The sequence below is a fragment of the Bufo bufo genome, chromosome 3 (assembly GCF_905171765.1).
Source record: "Bufo bufo chromosome 3, aBufBuf1.1, whole genome shotgun sequence".
In the NCBI taxonomy this organism is placed as follows: Eukaryota; Metazoa; Chordata; class Amphibia; order Anura; family Bufonidae; genus Bufo; species Bufo bufo.
The window spans coordinates 276,212,967-276,236,613 of NC_053391.1; the positions used below are offsets into that span (position 1 = coordinate 276,212,967).

The window sequence follows — 23,647 nt, forward strand, 5'->3', positions numbered from 1 at the left end:
ATGGGGGGTACTGGGGTTAGTTTAATGTTTGGGGGAATTGGGGGTCATCATACTGAATGGGGGTCACTATTTGTGGGGGGGACTGGGGATCATTATACTGTATGGGGGGACACTGGGGGTCATTATATGTGTGGGACCCACAGGGGAATATGGAAATGTAAAAAATATTTTTGTATGGTGGTGGGTGCCAGAGAGAGGAAAGATCCATCCTAGGTGCCTAATACCCTAAGCACACAACTGCCACTGTGCCTCCTCCCTCCAAAATTCCAAAAAGTGAATAGCTTAGCTGCAGCTGCTCACCCCATCCTTCACTGTCCAGAAGTCTGGGCAAACTATCAGCAGCCCGGGGCACTTAAACTATGTTAGAGACTGTACTGGCTGAGAACAGTGCAGCGATTGTGATGCTGGCACCTGTCATGGCTTCATGACATGTCACAACTCTGCTCTCAGCCAGATAGTAGCTGGCGGCTCTGTGATCTGTAATGAAGCCACAGGAAAGCTCAACAGGCTTGTTGCTAGCGTGGAGTTTGAGCTGGCTGCACAGCAGCATCATAAACATAAAGTGGGGCAGTGTGTCTGTGGGGCAAAGTGCCTCCAGATCAGCAATGCTTTCCCAGTCTGCATTATATAACAAGTAAAGGGCCCTTTACACAGACCAAGAATTGCATACGTCATCGCTAACAAGTGTTCATAGTAATGCTCATTAGCGATTATCTGGTAGTGTAAATGTACTGCTGATATTCCGATGAACGAGCGAAATGCTTGTTCATTGGGTAATTGGATCATTTGTGTGAAAACAAAAATCCTTGTTTCCCATGAGTGGAATATTTGAAGTCTGCATTGTAAACTTTATGCCACATTTATCAAATGTTGCATGTTCAATAAATTTATCTCATCCTTAAACTTAACTCTTTTTTCTAGAAAAGCTGCCCTAGTTTTCGTACTCTCCTCTGCTTCTGGAGAAAGATTGCAAGCTTTTTTGCAACTTTTTTATAAAAAAAGTCTCAGTGATAAATCTGGAGTGAAACTCACTAAAGTTGCTGCCGGGAAGCAACGTGTCGCTAGCAAGCAGCAGACTGTCGGGAAGGAACGCATCCCTCCTGACAATCTGCTGGTACATCCTACTGTGTAAAGGGGCCTTAAGATATTGTGATTTTAGGAAAGGACAGGGCCCCTCATATTTTGTTACAGTCAACCAAATCAATGTTGGAGGGATGTTTCTAAAGAGCCGTATTTAATCTAAGGTTCACATCTGTGTTTTGTTTTTCATTGTTCTGCTCTAACATGGAAGCAGAACAATGAAAATACTGGAATTGTTGACACCCTGGCCCAAAGAACCCCTACAGCGCCAGATGGGACCCATTAACTCATTTTGGGATTGCCATATCTTATGGAGTCACAAATGAAAGCAACAATGGCAATGAAGTGCGCAATGCCAAATTTCATGTTCTTTGGCCACATAACCCCACAAAAATTGGATAAAAAGCAATCAAAAAGGTGTATGTATGCAAACATTTTTAAAAACTGTGAGCAGACCTGAGGGACTGAAACACTGCGTAGGTAAAAAAAAGTAGGCACATAACGACTGATTCACATATATGCACTCTGTAGCATGCTGTGTCTATTGTATTTGGTAACATCTATAATACATGCAGTTTCAGTGCATCGTGCAAAATGCCACAAGAAGGCCCAATGTGCCTTCATCGCCCAAACTATTTAGCTTACAGACAAAATAAATGTATCGTTTTAATCAGCATGATGAGACCTACCCGGCAGTATGCCTGGTTTAATGGGATTGATCATGCTGACAGAGCCTCTTTAGTGAGTTTGACTCCAGATTTATCACTGAGACTTTTTTTATAAAAAAGTTGCAAAAAAGCTTGCAATCTTTCTCCAGAAGGAGAGGAGAGTACGAAAACTAGGGCAACTTTTCTAGAAAAAAAGAGTTAAGTTTAAGGATGAGATAAATTTATTGAACATGCAACATTTGATAAATGTGGCATAAAGTTTACCAATGCAGACTTCAAATATTCCACTCATGATTAATTCCCCCCAAAGTATTTTCAGGACAATGTATGTTTGAAAATAGTTATTTTTTTACCAATCTATGAAATGAATGCAAGTTTAAGATTGCGTAATAGGGTCTTAATCTTTTGAATCAGTGAAATATGATTAAGGTTGTAGAGTCCCCTAGTATCACAGGGAATTTGTGTCCCAAGATATTGGAGGCTCCTAACTGGCCATGAGAGGGAAGATAGGAGTTGTAGCGGGTGTAAGGATGACAGAGAGCAAGAAATATTAAGTGCAGACTTTTTATAGTTGATTTTAAAATTAGAGATCTAGCCAAATTCCTGAAATATAGACAATAAGTCGGGAAATGAAGTTATAATAAAGAGATTGTTGCCAAATGCGGCTGTGACGTGTATATTAGACAACTTTGATGCTGTGAATCATAGGATCTTGTCTAATATACTGTAGAAGCGTTTCCATAATGATTATAGATAAAGAAGGGGAAAGTGGGCACCCCTGACATGTACCATTCTGTAAGGGTTAAAGGGTGAAAGGGTTACATTAATTTTCAATCTAGCAGATGGGGTAGTGTATAATACCATTTGTTACCATTCCTGTGAAACACCTAAGGGGTTATTTATATATATATATACTCCTCAAACCAAATTCAGAACTGAATTGGTCCCTAAAAAATGGGATTTGGAAATTTTATTGAAAATTTGATGAATTCCTGCTAAACTTAGAAGCCTTCTTACGTCCCCAAAAACCAAAAGTACATTTGAAAAAGGATGCTAACATAGCGTGGAATATAGTAAATGTGAGGTATGATTATCTGTCAGATTTTGAAAACTAAAAATTTTTTAAAATTTCCAGCAAATTTGAGATCCAGCCTGGCTTCTGCTGGGATGGGTTAAGTCTTGGTATTTTTGATCACCGCATTTCAAAAGCTTTAATGTTTTTCTTTCACTATCTACATAGATGAATTAGAGCTGGTTTTATGCAGAATAAGTTCCATATATTTTAAAGGAACCATTTGTAGTTATATCAGGTGGTGCAATTTCACCTTTGTTTCTCTTTTACCTTTGTTTGTAGGGTTTTGTTTTTACCGTGTTCACTGTGCAATAAAAATGACATGTTAAAGGGGTTGTGCAGGCAATATACATTGATGGCCTATCCTCGGGATGGGTCATCAATATGTGATCCTTGGGGGTCCGACACCCGCGCTGATGAGCTGTTTCCTAGTCACTACACTGCAGTCATCTCCTTTGTAGTTGTGGCGCAGTGTAATTACAAATACTCCCTCCATTCAAGTGAATACAGCAAGTATTTGTAATTATGAGACTTCCAAGATAACGGGCAGTGTAATGAAGAGGAAGGAGTGCTCATATGAAGCGCGCCTCCTCTTAAAACAGTTGATTGGCAGGGGTGCTGGGTGTCGGACCACTGCCGATCAAATACTGATAACTTATCCTGAGGATAGGTCTTCAATATGCATTGCCTGCATAACTCCTTTAACTTTAGTTTGTGGAGCCGTATAATTATGGAGATACCAAATTTATATAGTTTTTATGTTTTTCTACATATTGCTTTATGTCACCATATTCTGACACCCATAACATTTTTTATTTTTTTATTTGGTCTAAAGGATAGAATACCATAAAAAGGGCCATTTGCATCACAAAGATTAAAAAGAATACGGAGAGCTAACACCCATGTTAAATGGACAGAGAAGCAACAAGAAGGAATCGTTTGGAGTGATGAGCCCAGAATCTCCCTATTCAGTAGTGATGGCATTAAGTACAGTAGGTAAAAAGAAGAACTGGAGCATGTTTGGATTGCATCGCAGCAACCATGTCGAAGTAATTATCTTGCGATGTATGACAGCAATAGGTTTGGGCAGAATGTATGATTAATGGGACTGTAGTGTTATTTGCGAATATTCTAATTGCAAATTTTGTATCGCGAATATTGGCACTTCGAGAATTTGCGATTATTTAGAATATAGTGCTATATCTTTGTAATCGCGAATATTCTAGATTTTTTTTGCATCGGTACCCATGATCCCTCACTGCTTCTTGCCTGTGCCAATGAGAAGGCTGCAATATCTTTGACTTTAGGAGTAGAGGTTTTTTTATCGCAAATTTTCCGCTTGCCAATTTTTGCAATCAAGAAAATAATGAATGGAGATCACGAATTCTCGAATTCGCGAATATATGATGAATATTCACCCAAATTCCCCTGAAGCTCTTCACTGTGGGACTGTAAATGGCAAAAAAATAAAACACTCAAGATCCAAACTGAAGCCTTCTACACGTGATTCAGCTCCATGTCATGTTGCTGCTGTGTGCAAAAATTGGTTTCAGGATAATCATATTACACTGGAGGAATGGATTGGAAATAGCCATGTTATAAGGGAAAATAATAATGATCGGGTCCCCAGCCCGATCGTCTCCTAACAACAGTGTGTGAAAATCGCACCGCATCCGCACTTGCTTGCGGATGCTTGCGATTTTCACGCAACCCCATTCACTTCTATGGGGCCTGTGTTGCGTGAAAAACACACAAAATAGAGCTTGCTGCAAAATCACCGCTCATGTGAACAGCCCCATAGAAATGAATGGGTCGGTATTCAGTGCGGGTGCAATGCGTTCAACTCACGCATCGCATCCGCGCGGAATACTCGCCCGTGTGAAAGGGGCCTAAGAGTGTGACACAGCAGCGATCTGTGTAATGAAAATGTCTGATCCTTTATAGAGTAAGGGAGGGTCCCATGTATGGATCGCAGCACCAATGCAATTTCTAGATGCAGTTGTGCTCAGGTAGTTTTCTATTGCTTTTTGTTTAACAAGTAACTGTTAAAACATCTTGAACACCCCCTTTGAAATGTATATTTTCTCGAACAGATTGTCAACAGATTGGAGGAGATTTATCAAGCTGGTGTAAAGGAACACTGGCTTAATTGCCCATAGCAAGCAATGAGATACCACCTTTCAGTTTTCCTTTACACAATTTCGATAAATGTACCCCATTGTGTTTGAAGTCAACAGTATATTCAATAAAAAGTAAGAAACTAAGGATTTACCTGCATTCCAAGACTAATGGTATTCAACATGATGAGTGCAAACATCAAGTATTCAAAATATGAAGATGTAACCAAATACCAGACTTTATACTGGTAAGGGTTTTTTGGAATGTACCGACGCAGAGGACGGGCCTTTAGGGCATACTGTACACACTGTCTCTGTTGGGCAAAAAACATTCAGTTATTTGTGCCATAATTTTAAGTAGAATAAATAAAGTAATGATTGACTGGTCTCTAATTTTTTCACAAATTAAAGGGGTATTCCCATTACAATGATCACTGTTTACTCTGTTAATGATGTGCCAGTGATTATTTTTGTAAATATATTGTACTGGCAAATTCCCACCCTTCTTGATAAAATTCTTTCCCTCCTACCTCATTGTTGTCATATGGTATCCCATAGATACGGCCACCGATCACCTCCCGAATTCATGGGCCGCGCTTGCGCAGAAGACACTTTATTTTCACCCAGCCGGCCGCTCATTGCAGTCCTGAACGCGCACGCTGCTGCGCATGTGGAAGGCTTATTTCTTCAGTGCTGCGTCTCATACAGAGCCACGCATGTCCTGTATGCAGCGCAGCTCTGTATGAGATGCGGTACTAAAGAAATAAGCTTTGCGCATGCATGGCAGCGTGAGCTTTCAGGACTGCAATGAGCGGCCGACTGGGTGAAAAAAAAAGTCTTCTGCGCAAGAGCGGCTTAGGGATTCGGGAGAGAAGCCGTGGCCATAGGAGACACATAAACGAGCACGCAAGGAGTGTGATTTCAGAAAGGTGTGGCAGGGCTTCACTCAAACTGCCTAAGCCCGCCGAGCCTTAGAAGCATGAATCCAGGAAGTGAACAGCAGAGATAGCTGCAGGTGAGGACGAATTAGCAAGATGGGAAGACCCCTTTAATAGTGTAAGCAAATCTAAAAAAAAAAATATTATATCTTATCAGAGAAAAATTACTCTTTCATTACTTATTTGGCTTTTCTACTGCTCCCCTCTGCTTCACTAAGGGCCTGGCCGGTCCGTGCATTGGGGACCACAATTTTCAGTCCCCAATGCACAGGCAACATCCAGGTGGTTTCCGCAGACGGATGCAAAACAATTCAACTTGAACATATGATTTTTTTTGTGGTGAGGAGGCATGGAGAAAAACCCCACAGTAGCACTCTGTAGTACTTCTGTAAGGTCCCATGCCTCCGTTCCGCACCATTCAAGTAAAAGGGTCCGCATTCATGATGCAGTGGCAAAACAGCCGTGCACATGAGCCCTAACTCTCAATTGCCTGCTCAAATATGTCTTCAGTAAAAATAAGTTAGCAGCTTACTAAATGTTCAGATTACATAGGTCTATGGAGGGAGGGGGAGGATGAGAAGAAGGAGGGAGGGTGCTGGAGAGAGGCAGAGAAACAGAGATAGTACTGCTGGCTTGTGTTTTGCTGTCTCATTTCACTGCTGGATGCACATGCTGCATAATGTCTTCAAATACTGCTGCTGCTTCTCAGGGTGTGCTACAGAAAGAAGAGTAGAATCGCCTATTTTTCTATCGGTAGTGTATGGGCAGTGCTGAGAGGAGATACTGTTAAAAAAAACACCAAAGACAAGTCATATAGTGGCCAAAAATAGTGTTATTCCTTATGTATAGACATCCTAAAACATTTAATGTGAAAATGGCTTAATGTACCATAATGTGCCTAAACCTCAATCAATTGCCTTGAAACTTTGCACAACCTAAGATCTCAGCTTCCCAAACCTATCCTAAGTTTCATGGATTTCAGTTAACCACACGGCAAATGAGTGACATTAAGCTTGTTTTTTGGGGAGCTTAATGTGGCTTAACGTACATAAAACAACTTAGATGTTAACCGATTTCCCCCAAAATTCACATAATATAAGATTCTTATCTATTCAAATAAATCCCTAAAATAATCAGTGCTTTTAGTAAAAACATAGCACACTTTATTATTATTATTTTTTTAAATATGACATTGGGGACATGACTTTATATCCCTAGTTTTCTGTCAACGTTACCGTCATATTGCAATAACTCAGTTTGCAAGAAGAAAATTATTTATTTATTTATTAAACTATATAAACCAAAACATAATAGTGATCTTGGAGGAAAACTTCAACCTGTATCCATAACCTTTCGGTATGTCCCTATAGATGCTAGAAAGCACCATCTGGAATGAAGAATACATGAGCAATCCATTACAGAGGAGGTAGTGAGGGTAATAAGTATGCACATTCTTATCTATGGCATCAAAAATAATAGTGGCCAAAACCAATATACCCCTACTTCATCTGTCCTGAAATGTCACCTCTATTTTACTCTGTGAGTGTGATCTCACATTCCACCCTACTAACAAAGTCGGATAGAAGTGACATTTCAGAACCGAACAGCTGTTCCAGGGCAGATCAGTTCTCCTGCACATACGATTTGCAATATCGATCTGCCCTGGAACAGCTGACAAAGCGTTGGAATGCCTGACCTAGTGGCGGTCACACATTCCACCGCCAAAAAACTGGGCGGGATTACATTAAAATGTGTGACCACCACGTCCAGTCAAGGAATAAAATAGTTTAATGTGAATAACTTTTGGTATGTTTTGTTAAATGACCCAAAAACTCCAGAATATGTTGGCATAGAGAGAGTCTAGTAGGATGGGAAGTTTGGGGGAAATTGGTTAACATCTGAGTTGTTTTTTGTACTTTAAGCCACATAAAGCTCCCCAAAAAACAAGCTTAATGTCACTCATATGCCTTGTGGGTAGCCAAAATCCATGAAACTTCCAGGATAGGTTTGGGAAGCTGGGAACTTAGGTTGTGCAAAGTTTCAAGGCAATTGATTGAGGTTTAGGCACATTATGGTACATTAAGCTCTTTTTACATTAAGCTAAATGTTTTTGAAAAGGAATAAAATAGAGGTTTAGGCACATTATGGTACATTAAGCTACATTAAGCCATTTTCACATTAAATGTTTTAGGATGTCCCCTTCACACATTGCAGCTTATCCTAAAACGTCAGCTGAAGTGAAATTTACACTTGAAATACAGAAATCTGCAGAAGATTATCTTACTTGATTTTTGTTTAATTCACAGTTCTTATATTCCTGCTCTCCTTGTTCTTGAAAGGTTACAATGACAAAGCCAACAAAAATATTCATCATGAAGAAAGCAATGAGAATTATGTAGATAATGAAATAGACAGCAATTTCGATGCGGTAATTGTAGATAGGTCCCATGTCCTCGGTGTGTGAGTCTATAGCTCTGTATAGTAACCTGTGTAAATAAAAAAGAAATATCCATACACACCGGAAATATTATCTCTCTGGCATATTGAATTAGACAATTAAACACATCCAATCAGGGTTGCTGATGAATTATCTAAAACAGAGCTGAGCAACCTCTCCAGCTGCTATGAAACGACAACTTCCAGCATGCATACTTGTTGAGGTGTTCTTGTATGTAGAACTGAATAAAGTATTGTGGACATTGTACATTCGGAAGAGTTGGACTGCCAGAAATGGCTGATCCCTGATTAAAAGCAAGGACTGAAGCTCTGTAAAATTACAACCTAAGAATATTTTAACAATATTTGACATTTTAAAAGCGAATCAATCCTTCTTTTTAAAGGGAGTCTTTCACCTAATCTGAGTGTTTTAGACCGCTCAGATCAGGTTATAGACTCTTTGACCCTTATTACAATGGTACTTTTCTTTTCTGTGTCCGCTTCTGAAGGTGCCCAGGGGCGGCGTTACTGGGCGATGTGCCCAGAAAAACACACCTCTTTCAGCCCTCTAGCCCACCCTTCTGTCCTAATATTACCTCCTCCTCTGCCTCCAGCCGGCGGAGAATCACGAGCGGCAAGAGAAGAAGTCAAGCTGAGAAATGGCCCTCACCACGCAGTGCTCTGCCCATTATGGGCAGAGGAACAGCTTTTAATACTGCGCATGCGCCAGCCGGCTGTCTTTAGTTGGCCGGCGCATTCACAATATGGGCACCTTCAGAAGCTCATTTGCATACGTTTAAAAAGTGTTTTTTTTCATGATCTGGACGAGGGACACAGTAAACAAAGGTACCATTGTAATGAGGGTCAAAGAGTCTATAACCTGATCTGAGCGGTCTAAAACGGTCTAAAATCCTCTTGAAAATGCACTAGTTACCACTGAAAAATGAGAGAAGGTTATGTTTACTCTCATTTACTCTCATGAATAAAAACTAGTTACAAAAGCTTCAAATAAGCTGGTACATGTTAACTCAGAATCACTATCTACTTCAGTAAAAAACAAGGCTTACAGTAAAAATATATTCGTTATATTGACAGCTATTGCAATTCTTTAGATATCATCAGAAATCACAAAATCCTAAGTATAAGCCAATAACCATAAAGGATGAAGAAAATAAGTGAAAAATAAAGAAAATAGTGTAAAGGGTATAGAGAGGAATGAGGAGAAGAAATTAATGGAAGGGGAAGGAGGTATAGAGTGTTATTCCCATGCCTTTCGCTAATACCTAGATGACAGACTCGCACCACTCCCACCTATATATGTTAATGCCACGGTGTCAGCTTCTTGACATCACTTGTAAAGCTCTCCTATTAGACTGGAGAATTCTGTGGAGTAGAGGAACAGAGAAACAGAGTTCCATCTAAGATAGAACTTGTCCCCCTGATCATGAGAGTGTGCAATTACCGTAGTTCTTCCATTTTAAATATATGTCGGAGCTCAGCAGCCTATTCACAGAGAGAGGGCGCAACCGTAGATTTCCAGTGTCTCAGTATCACTAATCGTGCCGCTGTGAGAAAGAACCTTAGGGCACTCTTCTTCATTTGAGCTAAAGTTCCTGGTACTAGCGAAAGAAGAATCACTTTTGGTACATTGGGCACTTTCTTCCCTGAGAAGTTGCCGTAAACCTGGAGCACTTTATCCCAAAAATTGCTTACGGTAGGGCAAGACCACCATATATGTAACACGGTTCCCTCCTCCTGTCCATATCTCCAACATAAGCTGGATACATTAGGGAACATGTGGTAAAGGGTTGTCAGACAGTAATACCACCTGGAGAGAATCTAAAAGTTCTTCACTCTTGCGTGGGCTGCTACAGACAATCCATGAGGGAACATGCACATCTTGGGAATGTCCTCCAGTGAAAAAGTTAGTTGTAGGTTGTGGCGAAACCAACCTCGCCACTGGGTTTTGGAGAGGCCTGGCTGCTGGCCTCTTGCCCCAGGATTATGGGCCATATACTAACTTTTAAACCCCTGAACCGAATTAAGTGAATTTTGGATAGGTTTGTCCCCAAGTTATACTGTTTAAATTGATGTAAGTTATATGTATGGCCAATGTAAACTCACAAAGTTGTAACAATTTATAATAAGTGTAACTTGTCAGCTTGGGAGGAAAATGCTGGGTGTGTTTCTATTGTGCCATTGTCCCATTGTGTGTTTAAAGGGTGATGTCTGTCCTGTTGTCTGCGCATGTGTATTGGTGACTTCTCTTTGTCTTGAGAGATAATTGGATTACGCCTCGGTTGTCTCCGGGACAGAGAGGAGGAAACCATGATGCATTGTGGGGATGTATTGTCTCTGTGTATCCTACAGTGCTGCATATCTGTCCTATGTCACAAGTCTTCCTTCTGGTCCCCTAGGGGCGTGTACTTACATTGTATGTGTTGTAACATATTGATTGGCTGTATTTCAAACCCCTGTGGGCGGACCTGTATTTGCAACCACTGTAATAAAAACCAGGCTGGGTGTGCCAGCACCTCAGACCACTGCTTGACCCCCAACACGGAGCCTTGTCTCGTTATTGGGGGGGATCCGCTGTATGCTGTTACGGACTGATTGCCAGGAGTGTAAGCTGATTCCTGTTTGTCTGCTAGCAGCTATTCGTGAGGTTTCAGTTTGGAGTGCTATTTTGTATCCAGTTCGGGAGTTTGGTGTATCCTGCAGTAGCTGTGCCTGTCTCTCAGAAAGGGGCTTATCGCCTAAATGGATTTTAACCCCTTGTCTGCGGAAAAGGTCCGTTACATTGGTGGCAAGCAGCGGGATCGTTCCTACAGCCAGAAGGACAGCTACAGGAGACACCATTTCTGTGGATTCTACAATTTAAAGGCAACGCATGTCCCAGTACAGCGAGAGAGGGCGCAACCGTAGATTTCCAGTGTCTCAGTATCACTAATCGTGCCGCTGTGAGAAAGAACCTTAGGGCACTCTTCTTCATTTGAGCTAAAGTTCCTGGTACTAGCGAAAGAAGAATCACTTTTGGTACATTGGGCACTTTCTTCCCTGAGAAGTTGCCGTAAACCTGGAGCACTTTATCCCAAAAATTGCTTACGGTAGGGCAAGACCACCATATATGTAACACGGTTCCCTCCTCCTGTCCATATCTCCAACATAAGCTGGATACATTAGGGAACATGTGGTAAAGGGTTGTCAGACAGTAATACCACCTGGAGAGAATCTAAAAGTTCTTCACTCTTGCGTGGGCTGCTACAGACAATCCATGAGGGAACATGCACATCTTGGGAATGTCCTCCAGTGAAAAAGTTAGTTGTAGGTTGTGGCGAAACCAACCTTGCCACTGGGTTTTGGAGAGGCCTGGCTGCTGGCCTCTTGCCCCAGGATTATGGGCCATATACTAACTTTTAAACCCCTGAACCGATTCAAGTAAATTTTGGATATGTTTGTCCCCAAGTTATACTGTTTAAATTGATGTAAGTTATATGTATGGCCAATGTAAACTCACAAAGTTGTAACAATTTATAATAAGTGTAACTTGTCAGCTTGGGAGGAAAATGCTGGGTGTGTTTCTATTGTGCCATTGTCCCATTGTGTGTTTAAAGGGTGATGTCTGTCCTGTTGTCTGCGCATGTGTATTGGTGACTTCTCTTTGTCTTGAGAGATAATTGGATTACGCCTCGGTTGTCTCCGGGACAGAGAGGAGGAAACCATGATGCATTGTGGGGATGTATTGTCTCTGTGTATCCTACAGTGCTGCATATCTGTCCTATGTCACAAGTCTTCCTTCTGGTCCCCTAGGGGCGTGTACTTACATTGTATGTGTTGTAACATATTGATTGGCTGTATTTCAAACCCCTGTGGGCGGACCTGTATTTGCAACCACTGTAATAAAAACCAGGCTGGGTGTGCCAGCACCTCAGACCACTGCTTGACCCCCAACACGGAGCCTTGTCTCGTTATTGGGGGGGATCCGCTGTATGCTGTTACGGACTGATTGCCAGGAGTGTAAGCTGATTCCTGTTCGTCTGCTAGCAGCTATTCGTGAGGTTTCAGTTTGGAGTGCTATTTTGTATCCAGTTCGGGAGTTTGGTGTATCCTGCAGTAGCTGTGCCTGTCTCTCAGAAAGGGGCTTATCGCCTAAATGGATTTTAACCCCTTGTCTGCGGAAAAGGTCCGTTACATTGGTGGCAAGCAGCGGGATCGTTCCTACAGCCAGAAGGACAGCTACAGGAGACACCATTTCTGTGGATTCTACAATTTAAAGGCAACGCATGTCCCAGTACAGCGAGAGAGGGCGCAACCGTAGATTTCCAGTGTCTCAGTATCACTAATCGTGCCGCTGTGAGAAAGAACCTTAGGGCACTCTTCTTCATTTGAGCTAAAGTTCCTGGTACTAGCGAAAGAAGAATCACTTTTGGTACATTGGGCACTTTCTTCCCTGAGAAGTTGCCGTAAACCTGGAGCACTTTATCCCATAAATTGCTTACGATAGGGCAAGACCACCATATATGTAACACGGTTCCCTCCTCCTGTCCATATCTCCAACATAAGCTGGATACATTAGGGAACATGTGGTAAAGGGTTGTCAGACAGTAATACCACCTGGAGAGAATCTTAAAGTTCTTCACTCTTGCGTGGGCTGCTACAGACAATCCATGAGGGAACATGCACATCTTGGGAATGTCCTCCAGTGAAAAAGTTAGTTGTAGGTTGTGGCGAAACCAACCTCGCCACTGGGTTTTGGAGAGGCCTGGCTGCTGGCCTCTTGCCCCAGGATTATGGGCCATATACTAACTTTTAAACCCCTGAACCGATTCAAGTGAATTTTGGATAGGTTTGTCCCCAAGTTATACTGTTTAAATTGATGTAAGTTATATGTATGGCCAATGTAAACTCACAAAGTTGTAACAATTTATAATAAGTGTAACTTGTCAGCTTGGGAGGAAAATACTGGGTGTGTTTCTATTGTGCCATTGTCCCATTGTGTGTTTAAAGGGTGATGTCTGTCCTGTTGTCTGCGCATGTGTATTGGTGACTTCTCTTTGTCTTGAGAGATAATTGGATTACGCCTCGGTTGTCTCCGGGACAGAGAGGAGGAAACCATGATGCATTGTGGGGATGTATTGTCTCTGTGTATCCTACAGTGCTGCATATCTGTCCTATGTCACAAGTCTTCCTTCTGGTCCCCTAGGGGCGTGTACTTACATTGTATGTGTTGTAACATATTGATTGGCTGTATTTCAAACCCCTGTGGGCGGACCTGTATTTGCAACAACTGTAATAAAAACAAGGCTGGGTGTGCCAGCACCTCAGACCACTGCTTGACCCCCAACACGGAGCCTTGTCTCGTTATTGGGGGGGATCCGCTGTATGCTGTTACGGACTGATTGCCAGGAGTGTAAGCTGATTCATGTTCGTCTGCTAGCAGCTATTCGTGAGGTTCCAGTTTGGAGTGCTATTTTGTATCCAGTTCGGGAGTTTGGTGTATCCTGCAGTAGCTGTGCCTGTCTCTCAGAAAGGGGCTTATCGCCTAAACGGATTTTAACCCCTTGTCTGCGGAAAAGGTCCGTTACATTGGTGGCAAGCAGCGGGATCGTTCCTACAGCCAGAAGGACAGCTACAGGAGACACCATTTCTGTGGATTCTACAATTTAAAGGCAACGCATGTCCCAGTACAGCGACCCTAAAAGCACCAGGATGGAACCAGCAGTGTTATACGAGGAGGAGGACCTGGATGGCCAGGATGCATTAAGGAAAGGCATCTGGTACCAGGCCCTGGGTAATGTACAATACCAGCGGGGTGAGAGTCTCCCCAGTGAAGAGCAGCGGTTGCAGAAGCAAGTGGCCCTGCGGATGCCCTTCCTGGGAGAGCAGCCCCTGGAGGAATGGGTGAAGGATCTAGAGCACCGGGTATGGCAGGAGCTATGGCTGGAGGATGCCTACCAGGCGCTTTGGTGGTATATGGCACAGTATATACCCTGGACAGCCGAACATGACAAGCCAGAGGGAGAGGCGTTTGATGGTCCTGGCTTGTTATGGGAGTCCTTTGCAGATCCTGACTTCGGGAGCCCTGCACAGTCCAGACTTCAGGACATTTTCTATGAGAGGGAGGCTAGGCATGAGTGGGATGACCCCCATGAGGTAGAGCAAGACCTGGCTCACCTAGCAACCCTGGAGTGGGAACTGGAGCAGGACTACCGAGATCTCTTCCACTCCATTGAGAAGGCTCAGCAGGACGGTAAGGTGACAGACCCAGATCCAGACCCATTCAGCTGGGCAGATATTGTAGAGCGTTACTGGGAAGGACCCCAGGTGGCCGGTAGAGATGGGACCGAGGTCTCTCCACCGGTCCTGCAGGGAATTGGGAGCCCAGTCTCCATTCCCCAGCGGCAGTGTGAAGTGCAGGGAGAGGAGAGCAGCGTCCTCCCTCCCCAGCGGCAGGCTGAGTTACAGGGGGCAGAGGTAGTTGTTCCTGCCCCCCAGCAGCAGAGTGATATGCCGGGAAGGCAGTGTGAAATGCAGGGAGAGGAGAGCAGCGTCCTCCCTCCCCAGCGGCAGGCTGAGTTACAGGGGGCAGAGGTAGTTGTTCCTGTCCCCCAGCAGCAGCATGATTTTTTGGGAATTGGGAGCCCAGTCTCCATTCCCCAGCGGCCGAGTGATGTGCCGGGAATTGGGATCCCAGTCTCCATTCCCCAGCGGCAGGCGGAGTTACAGGGGGAAGAGACAGTCGGCCCTGTCCCCCAGCGGCAGAGTGTCCAGCAGGGAATAGAGAGCCCAGTCTCCATTCCCCAGCGGCAGAGTGTCCAGCAGGAAATAGAGAGCCCAGTCTCCTTTCCCCAGCAGCAGGACACTGTATTGGGAGCGGAGACGGTCGGTCGCCCTCCCCAGCGGCTGGAAGTATGTATGGGAGAGGAGCTCGTTACCCCCTCTCCCCAGCGGCAGCTTAACGCACCAGGGGGAGACAGTAAAACCCACAACCGTGCAGATGGGACCGTGGTCTCTGCACTTACAGCACAGGGGGTAGAGACAGTCGGTCTCCCCCTCCAACAACCAGACTCTAAGCCAGGGAGCAACACAGAGACCGGGAGTACCAGCTTCCAACATAATCGTGGTGGACTCACTGGACAGAGACAGGCTACCAAATGCAACAGGTCCAGTATTGGGTTGTGGGTGGGCTGCCAGACTAACTCAGGTACCGACCGGCGTGAGGTCAGGTATCTGGTTAGTCTTCCCTGGGGGGGGGGAGATGTGTGGCGAAACCAACCTCGCCACTGGGTTTTGGAGAGGCCTGGCTGCTGGCCTCTTGCCCCAGGATTATGGGCCATATACTAACTTTTAAACCCCTGAACCGATTCAAGTGAATTTTGGATAGGTTTGTCCCCAAGTTATACTGTTTAAATTGATGTAAGTTATATGTATGGCCAATGTAAACTCACAAAGTTGTAACAATTTATAATAAGTGTAACTTGTCAGCTTGGGAGGAAAATGCTGGGTGTGTTTCTATTGTGCCATTGTCCCATTGTGTGTTTAAAGGGTGATGTCTGTCCTGTTGTCTGCGCATGTGTATTGGTGACTTCTCTTTGTCTTGAGAGATAATTGGATTACGCCTCGGTTGTCTCCGGGACAGAGAGGAGGAAACCATGATGCATAGTGGGGATGTATTGTCTCTGTCTATCCTACAGTGCTGCATATCTGTCCTATGTCACAAGTCTTCCTTCTGGTCCCCTAGGGGCGTGTACTTACATTGTATGTGTTGTAACATATTGATTGGCTGTATTTCAAACCCCTGTGGGCGGACCTGTATTTGCAACCACTGTAATAAAAACCAGGCTGGGTGTGCCAGCACCTCAGACCACTGCTTGACCCCCAACACAGAGCCTTGTCTCGTTATTGGGGGGGATCCGCTGTATGCTGTTACGGACTGATTGCCAGGAGTGTAAGCTGATTCCTGTTCGTCTGCTAGCAGCTATTCGTGAGGTTTCAGTTTGGAGTGCTATTTTGTATCCAGTTCGGGAGTTTGGTGTATCCTGCAGTAGCTGTGCCTGTCTCTCAGAAAAGGGCTTATCGCCTAAATGGATTTTAACCCCTTGTCTGCGGAAAAGGTCCGTTACATTGGTGGCAAGCAGCGGGATCGTTCCTACAGCCAGAAGGACAGCTACAGGAGACACCATTTCTGTGGATTCTACAATTTAAAGGCAACGCATGTCCCAGTACAGCGAGAGAGGGCGCAACCGTAGATTTCCAGTGTCTCAGTATCACTAATCGTGCCGCTGTGAGAAAGAACCTTAGGGCACTCTTCTTCATTTGAGCTAAAGTTCCTGGTACTAGCGAAAGAAGAATCACTTTTGGTACATTGGGCACTTTCCTCCCTGAGAAGTTGCCGTAAACCTGGAGCACTTTATCCCATAAATTGCTTACGATAGGGCAAGACCACCATATATGTAACACGGTTCCCTCCTCCTGTCCATATCTCCAACATAAGCTGGATACATTAGGGAACATGTGGTAAAGGGTTGTCAGACAGTAATACCACCTGGAGAGAATCTTAAAGTTCTTCACTCTTGCGTGGGCTGCTACAGACAATCCATGAGGGAACATGCACATCTTGGGAATGTCCTCCAGTGAAAAAGTTAGTTGTAGGTTGTGGCGAAACCAACCTCGCCACTGGGTTTTGGAGAGGCCTGGCTGCTGGCCTCTTGCCCCAGGATTATGGGCCATATACTAACTTTTAAACCCCTGAACCGATTCAAGTGAATTTTGGATAGGTTTGTCCCCAAGTTATACTGTTTAAATTGATGTAAGTTATATGTATGGCCAATGTAAACTCACAAAGTTGTAACAATTTATAATAAGTGTAACTTGTCAGCTTGGGAGGAAAATGCTGGGTGTGTTTCTATTGTGCCATTGTCCCATTGTGTGTTTAAAGGGTGATGTCTGTCCTGTTGTCTGCGCATGTGTATTGGTGACTTCTCTTTGTCTTGAGAGATAATTGGATTACGCCTCGGTTGTCTCCGGGACAGAGAGGAGGAAACCATGATGCATAGTGGGGATGTATTGTCTCTGTCTATCCTACAGTGCTGCATATCTGTCCTATGTCACAAGTCTTCCTTCTGGTCCCCTAGGGGCGTGTACTTACATTGTATGTGTTGTAACATATTGATTGGCTGTATTTCAAACCCCTGTGGGCGGACCTGTATTTGCAACCACTGTAATAAAAACCAGGCTGGGTGTGCCAGCACCTCAGACCACTGCTTGACCCCCAACACGGAGCCTTGTCTCGTTATTGGGGGGGATCCGCTGTATGCTGTTACGGACTGATTGCCAGGAGTGTAAGCTGATTCCTGTTCGTCTGCTAGCAGCTATTCGTGAGGTTCCAGTTTGGAGTGCTATTTTGTATCCAGTTCGGGAGTTTGGTGTATCCTGCAGTAGCTGTGCCTGTCTCTCAGAAAGGGGCTTATCGCCTAAACGGATTTTAACCCCTTGTCTGCGGAAAAGGTCCCTTACATTGGTGGCAAGCAGCGGGATCGTTCCTACAGCCAGAAGGACAGCTACAGGAGACACCATTTCTGTGGATTCTACAATTTAAAGGCAACGCATGTCCCAGTACAGCGACCCTAAAAGCACCAGGATGGAACCAGCAGTGTTATACGAGGAAGAGGACCTGGATGGCCAGGATGCATTAAGGAAAGGCATCTGGTACCAGGCCCTGGGTAATGTACAATACCAGCGGGGTGAGAGTCTCCCCAGTGAAAAGCAGCGGTTGCAGAAGCAAGTGGCCCTGCGGATGCCCTTCCTGGGAGAGCAGCCCCTGGAGGAATGGGGGAAGGATCTAGAGCACCGGGTATGGCAGGAGCTATGGCTGGAGGATGCCTACCAGGCGCTTTGGTGGTATATGGCACAGTATATACCCTGGACAGCCGAACATGACAAGCCAGAGGGAGAGGCGTTTGATGGTCCTGGCTTGTTATGGGAGTCCTTTGCAGAGCCTGACTTCGGGAGCCCTGCACAGTCCAGACTTCAGGACATTTTCTATGAGAGGGAGGCTAGGCATGAGTGGGATGACCCCCATGAGGTAGAGCAAGACCTGGCTCACCTAGCAACCCTGGAGTGGGAACTGGAGCAGGACTACCGAGATCTCTTCCACTCCATTGAGAAGGCTCAGCAGGACGGTAAGGTGACAGACCCAGATCCAGACCCATTCAGCTGGGCAGATATTGTAGAGCGTTACTGGGAAGGACCCCAGGTGGCCGGTAGAGATGGGACCGAGGTCTCTCCACCGGTCCTGCAGGGAATTGGGAGCCCAGTCTCCATTCCCAGCGGCAGTGTGAAGTGCAGGGAGAGGAGAGCAGCGTCCTCCCTCCCCAGCGGCAGGCTGAGTTACAGGGGGCAGAGGTAGTTGTTCCTGCCCCCCAGCAGCAGAGTGATATGCCGGGAAGGCAGTGTGAAATGCAGGGAGAGGAGAGCAGCGTCCTCCCTCCCCAGCGGCAGGCTGAGTTACAGGGGGCAGAGGTAGTTGTTCCTGTCCCCCAGCAGCAGCATGATTTTTTGGGAATTGGGAGCCCAGTCTCCATTCCCCAGCGGCCGAGTGATGTGCCGGGAATTGGGATCCCAGTCTCCATTCCCCAGCGGCAGGCGGAGTTACAGGGGGAAGAGACAGTCGGCCCTGTCCCCCAGCGGCAGAGTGTCCAGCAGGGAATAGAGAGCCCAGTCTCCATTCCCCAGCGGCAGAGTGTCCAGCAGGGAATAGAGAGCCCAGTCTCCTTTCCCCAGCAGCAGGACACTGTATTGGGAGCGGAGACGGTCGGTCGCCCTCCCCAGCGGCTGGAAGTATGTATGGGAGAGGAGCTCGTTACCCCCTCTCCCCAGCGGCAGCTTAACGCACCAGGGGGAGACAGTAAAACCCACAACCGTGCAGATGGGACCGTGGTCTCTGCACTTACAGCACAGGGGGTAGAGACAGTCGGTCTCCCCCTCCAACAACCAGACTCTAAGCCAGGGAGCAACACAGAGACCAGGAGTACCAGCTTCCAACATAATCGTGGTGGACTCACTGGACAGAGACAGGCTACCAAATGCAACAGGTCCAGTATTGGGTTGTGGGTGGGCTGCCAGACTAACTCAGGTACCGACCGGCGTGAGGTCACGTATCTGGTTAGTCTTCCCTGGGGGGGGGGAGATGTGTGGCGAAACCAACCTTGCCACTGGGTTTTGGAGAGGCCTGGCTGCTGGCCTCTTGCCCCAGGATTATGGGCCATATACTAACTTTTAAACCCCTGAACCGATTCAAGTGAATTTTGGATAGGTTTGTCCCCAAGTTATACTGTTTAAATTGATGTAAGTTATATGTATGGCCAATGTAAACTCACAAAGTTGTAACAATTTATAATAAGTGTAACTTGTCAGCTTGGGAGGAAAATGCTGGGTGTGTTTCTATTGTGCCATTGTCCCATTGTGTGTTTAAAGGGTGATGTCTGTCCTGTTGTCTGCGCATGTGTATTGGTGACTTCTCTTTGTCTTGAGAGATAATTGGATTACGCCTCGGTTGTCTCCGGGACAGAGAGGAGGAAACCATGATGCATTGTGGGGATGTATTGTCTCTGTGTATCCTACAGTGCTGCATATCTGTCCTATGTCACAAGTCTTCCTTCTGGTCCCCTAGGGGCGTGTACTTACATTGTATGTGTTGTAACATATTGATTGGCTGTATTTCAAACCCCTGTGGGCGGACCTGTATTTGCAACCACTGTAATAAAAACCAGGCTGGGTGTGCCAGCACCTCAGACCACTGCTTGACCCCCAACACGGAGCCTTGTCTCGTTATTGGGGGGGATCCGCTGTATGCTGTTACGGACTGATTGCCAGGAGTGTAAGCTGATTCCTGTTCGTCTGCTAGCAGCTATTCGTGAGGTTCCAGTTTGGAGTGCTATTTTGTATCCAGTTCGGGAGTTTGGTGTATCCTGCAGTAGCTGTGCCTGTCTCTCAGAAAGGGGCTTATCGCCTAAACGGATTTTAACCCCTTGTCTGCGGAAAAGGTCCGTTACATTAGTGGCAAGCAGCGGGATCGTTCCTACAGCCAGAAGGACAGCTACAGGAGACACCATTTCTGTGGATTCTACAATTTAAAGGCAACGCATGTCCCAGTACAGTGACCCTAAAAGCACCAGGATGGAACCAGCAGTGTTATACGAGGAGGAGGACCTGGATGGCCAGGATGCATTAAGGAAAGGCATCTGGTACCAGGCCCTGGGTAATGTACAATACCAGCGGGGTGAGAGTCTCCCCAGTGAAGAGCAGCGGTTGCAGAAGCAAGTGGCCCTGCGGATGCCCTTCCTGGGAGAGCAGCCCCTGGAGGAATGGGTGAAGGATCTAGAGCACCGGGTATGGCAGGAGCTATGGCTGGAGGATGCCTACCAGGCGCTTTGGTGGTATATGGCACAGTATATACCCTGGACAGCCGAACATGACAAGCCAGAGGGAGAGGCGTTTGATGGTCCTGGCTTGTTATGGGAGTCCTTTGCAGAGCCTGACTTCGGGAGCCCTGCACAGTCCAGACTTCAGGACATTTTCTATGAGAGGGAGGCTAGGCATGAGTGGGATGACCCCCATGAGGTAGAGCAAGACCTGGCTCACCTAGCAACCCTGGAGTGGGAACTGGAGCAGGACTACCGAGATCTCTTCCACTCCATTGAGAAGGCTCAGCAGGACGGTAAGGTGACAGACCCAGATCCAGACCCATTCAGCTGGGCAGATATTGTAGAGCGTTACTGGGAAGGACCCCAGGTGGCCGGTAGAGATGGGACCGAGGTCTCTCCACCGGTCCTGCAGGGAATTGGGAGCCCAGTCTCCATTCCCCAGCGGCAGTGTGAAGTGCAGGGAGAGGAGAGCAGCGTCCTCCCTCCCCAGCGGCAGGCTGAGTTACAGGGGGCAGAGGTAGTTGTTCCTGCCCCCCAGCAGCAGAGTGATATGCCGGGAAGGCAGTGTGAAATGCAGGGAGAGGAGAGCAGCGTCCTCCCTCCCCAGCGGCAGGCTGAGTTACAGGGGGCAGAGGTAGTTGTTCCTGTCCCCCAGCAGCAGCATGATTTTTTGGGAATTGGGAGCCCAGTCTCCATTCCCCAGCGGCCGAGTGATGTGCCGGGAATTGGGATCCCAGTCTCCATTCCCCAGCGGCAGGCGGAGTTACAGGGGGAAGAGACAGTCGGCCCTGTCCCCCAGCGGCAGAGTGTCCAGCAGGGAATAGAGAGCCCAGTCTCCATTCCCCAGCGGCAGAGTGTCCAGCAGGGAATAGAGAGCCCAGTCTCCTTTCCCCAGCAGCAGGACACTGTATTGGGAGCGGAGACGGTCGGTCGCCCTCCCCAGCGGCTGGAAGTATGTATGGGAGAGGAGCTCGTTACCCCCTCTCCCCAGCGGCAGCTTAACGCACCAGGGGGAGACAGTAAAACCCACAACCGTGCAGATGGGACCGTGGTCTCTGCACTTACAGCACAGGGGGTAGAGACAGTCGGTCTCCCCCTCCAACAACCAGACTCTAAGCCAGGGAGCAACACAGAGACCAGGAGTACCAGCTTCCAACATAATCGTGGTGGACTCACTGGACAGAGACAGGCTACCAAATGCAACAGGTCCAGTATTGGGTTGTAGGTGGGCTGCCAGACTAACTCAGGTACCGACCGGCGTGAGGTCACGTATCTGGTTAGTCTTCCCTGGGGGGGGGGAGATGTGTGGCGAAACCAACCTTGCCACTGGGTTTTGGAGAGGCCTGGCTGCTGGCCTCTTGCCCCAGGATTATGGGCCATATACTAACTTTTAAACCCCTGAACCGATTCAAGTGAATTTTGGATAGGTTTGTCCCCAAGTTATACTGTTTAAATTGATGTAAGTTATATGTATGGCCAATGTAAACTCACAAAGTTGTAACAATTTATAATAAGTGTAACTTGTCAGCTTGGGAGGAAAATGCTGGGTGTGTTTCTATTGTGCCATTGTCCCATTGTGTGTTTAAAGGGTGATGTCTGTCCTGTTGTCTGCGCATGTGTATTGGTGACTTCTCTTTGTCTTGAGAGATAATTGGATTACGCCTCGGTTGTCTCCGGGACAGAGAGGAGGAAACCATGATGCATTGTGGGGATGTATTGTCTCTGTGTATCCTACAGTGCTGCATATCTGTCCTATGTCACAAGTCTTCCTTCTGGTCCCCTAGGGGCGTGTACTTACATTGTATGTGTTGTAACATATTGATTGGCTGTATTTCAAACCCCTGTGGGCGGACCTGTATTTGCAACAACTGTAATAAAAACCAGGCTGGGTGTGCCAGCACCTCAGACCACTGCTTGACCCTCAACACGGAGCCTTGTCTCGTTATTGGGGGGATCCGCTGTATGCTGTTAGGGACTGATTGCCAGGAGTGTAAGCTGATTCCTGTTCGTCTGCTAGCAGCTATTCGTGAGGTTCCAGTTTGGAGTGCTATTTTGTTTCCAGTTCGGGAGTTTGGTGTATCCTGCAGTAGCTGTGCCTGTCTCTCAGAAAGGGGCTTATCGCCTAAACTGATTTTAACCCCTTGTCTGCTGAAACGGTCCGTTATATAGGTCTACTTCCTATTTTCAAAAATAGGGAGCTACATCTGAATTAAATCTTATACATCTGTGAAAACAATCTGAAGTGAGTGTCAGATTGTATAAAAAGAATGTCAAAGTCCGTTAAGTTATGACTATGCTCTTGGCTGAGTAAGCTATTTAGGAAACTGAGCATATGTAAGCCACAAAGAGCCTCTAAGCCTTTCATCCAGATTAAGGTATTTAAAAGACACTACTTTTACATTTTTTATGGCATCTTGGACCTGGGGATAGGAAGATCTATTCCATATTAGGAACCTATCTAGCCTTAGTCCAGGGGCAAAAGCAGGATTGCCAATAAGGGGCGTCATAGGATCTGGTCTCTTGTGATATCTGAAACTTCAAGACCCAGCTGTCCCATTGAGTAAGAGCATGAAAAACTAAGAAGGGCCATTCCTCTAATGGTGGTCTATCATCCCGGGTCACCCATGGAGTAATCAACAGGTCCATCAGGGAAAATTCATGTTCCAGCTGGACCAAAAGTTTTAGAGATGACATATTAGACCAGTTTAAGATCCACATGAGGATCGCTGAAGCATGGTACAGTGTTAAGTCTGGCAGTCCCGCTCCCCTTTACTTCTGGATTTGGTCAATACCTTAATGTTAATCCTAGGTTTATTTGTACCCCACACAAAACGTGTTATGGCTCTGTGAAGAGTCAAAAAGAATTTACCTGGTACACATATGGGTATTGTTTGAAAGAGATACAAAAATC

The 23,647-nt window shown here is 46.0% G+C and overlaps 1 protein-coding gene across 1 annotated transcript in view; it reads right to left on the minus strand.

Annotated features, from left to right (window-relative positions):
• Nucleotides 1–23,647, minus strand: part of CACNA1S (calcium voltage-gated channel subunit alpha1 S) — a 1,092,054-nt gene that overhangs the window by 510,037 nt on the left and 558,370 nt on the right. The window contains 2 exon segments of the mRNA XM_040424151.1: nucleotides 5,093–5,251; nucleotides 8,160–8,361. Coding sequence (XP_040280085.1) covers nucleotides 5,093–5,251; nucleotides 8,160–8,361 — 361 coding nt within the window.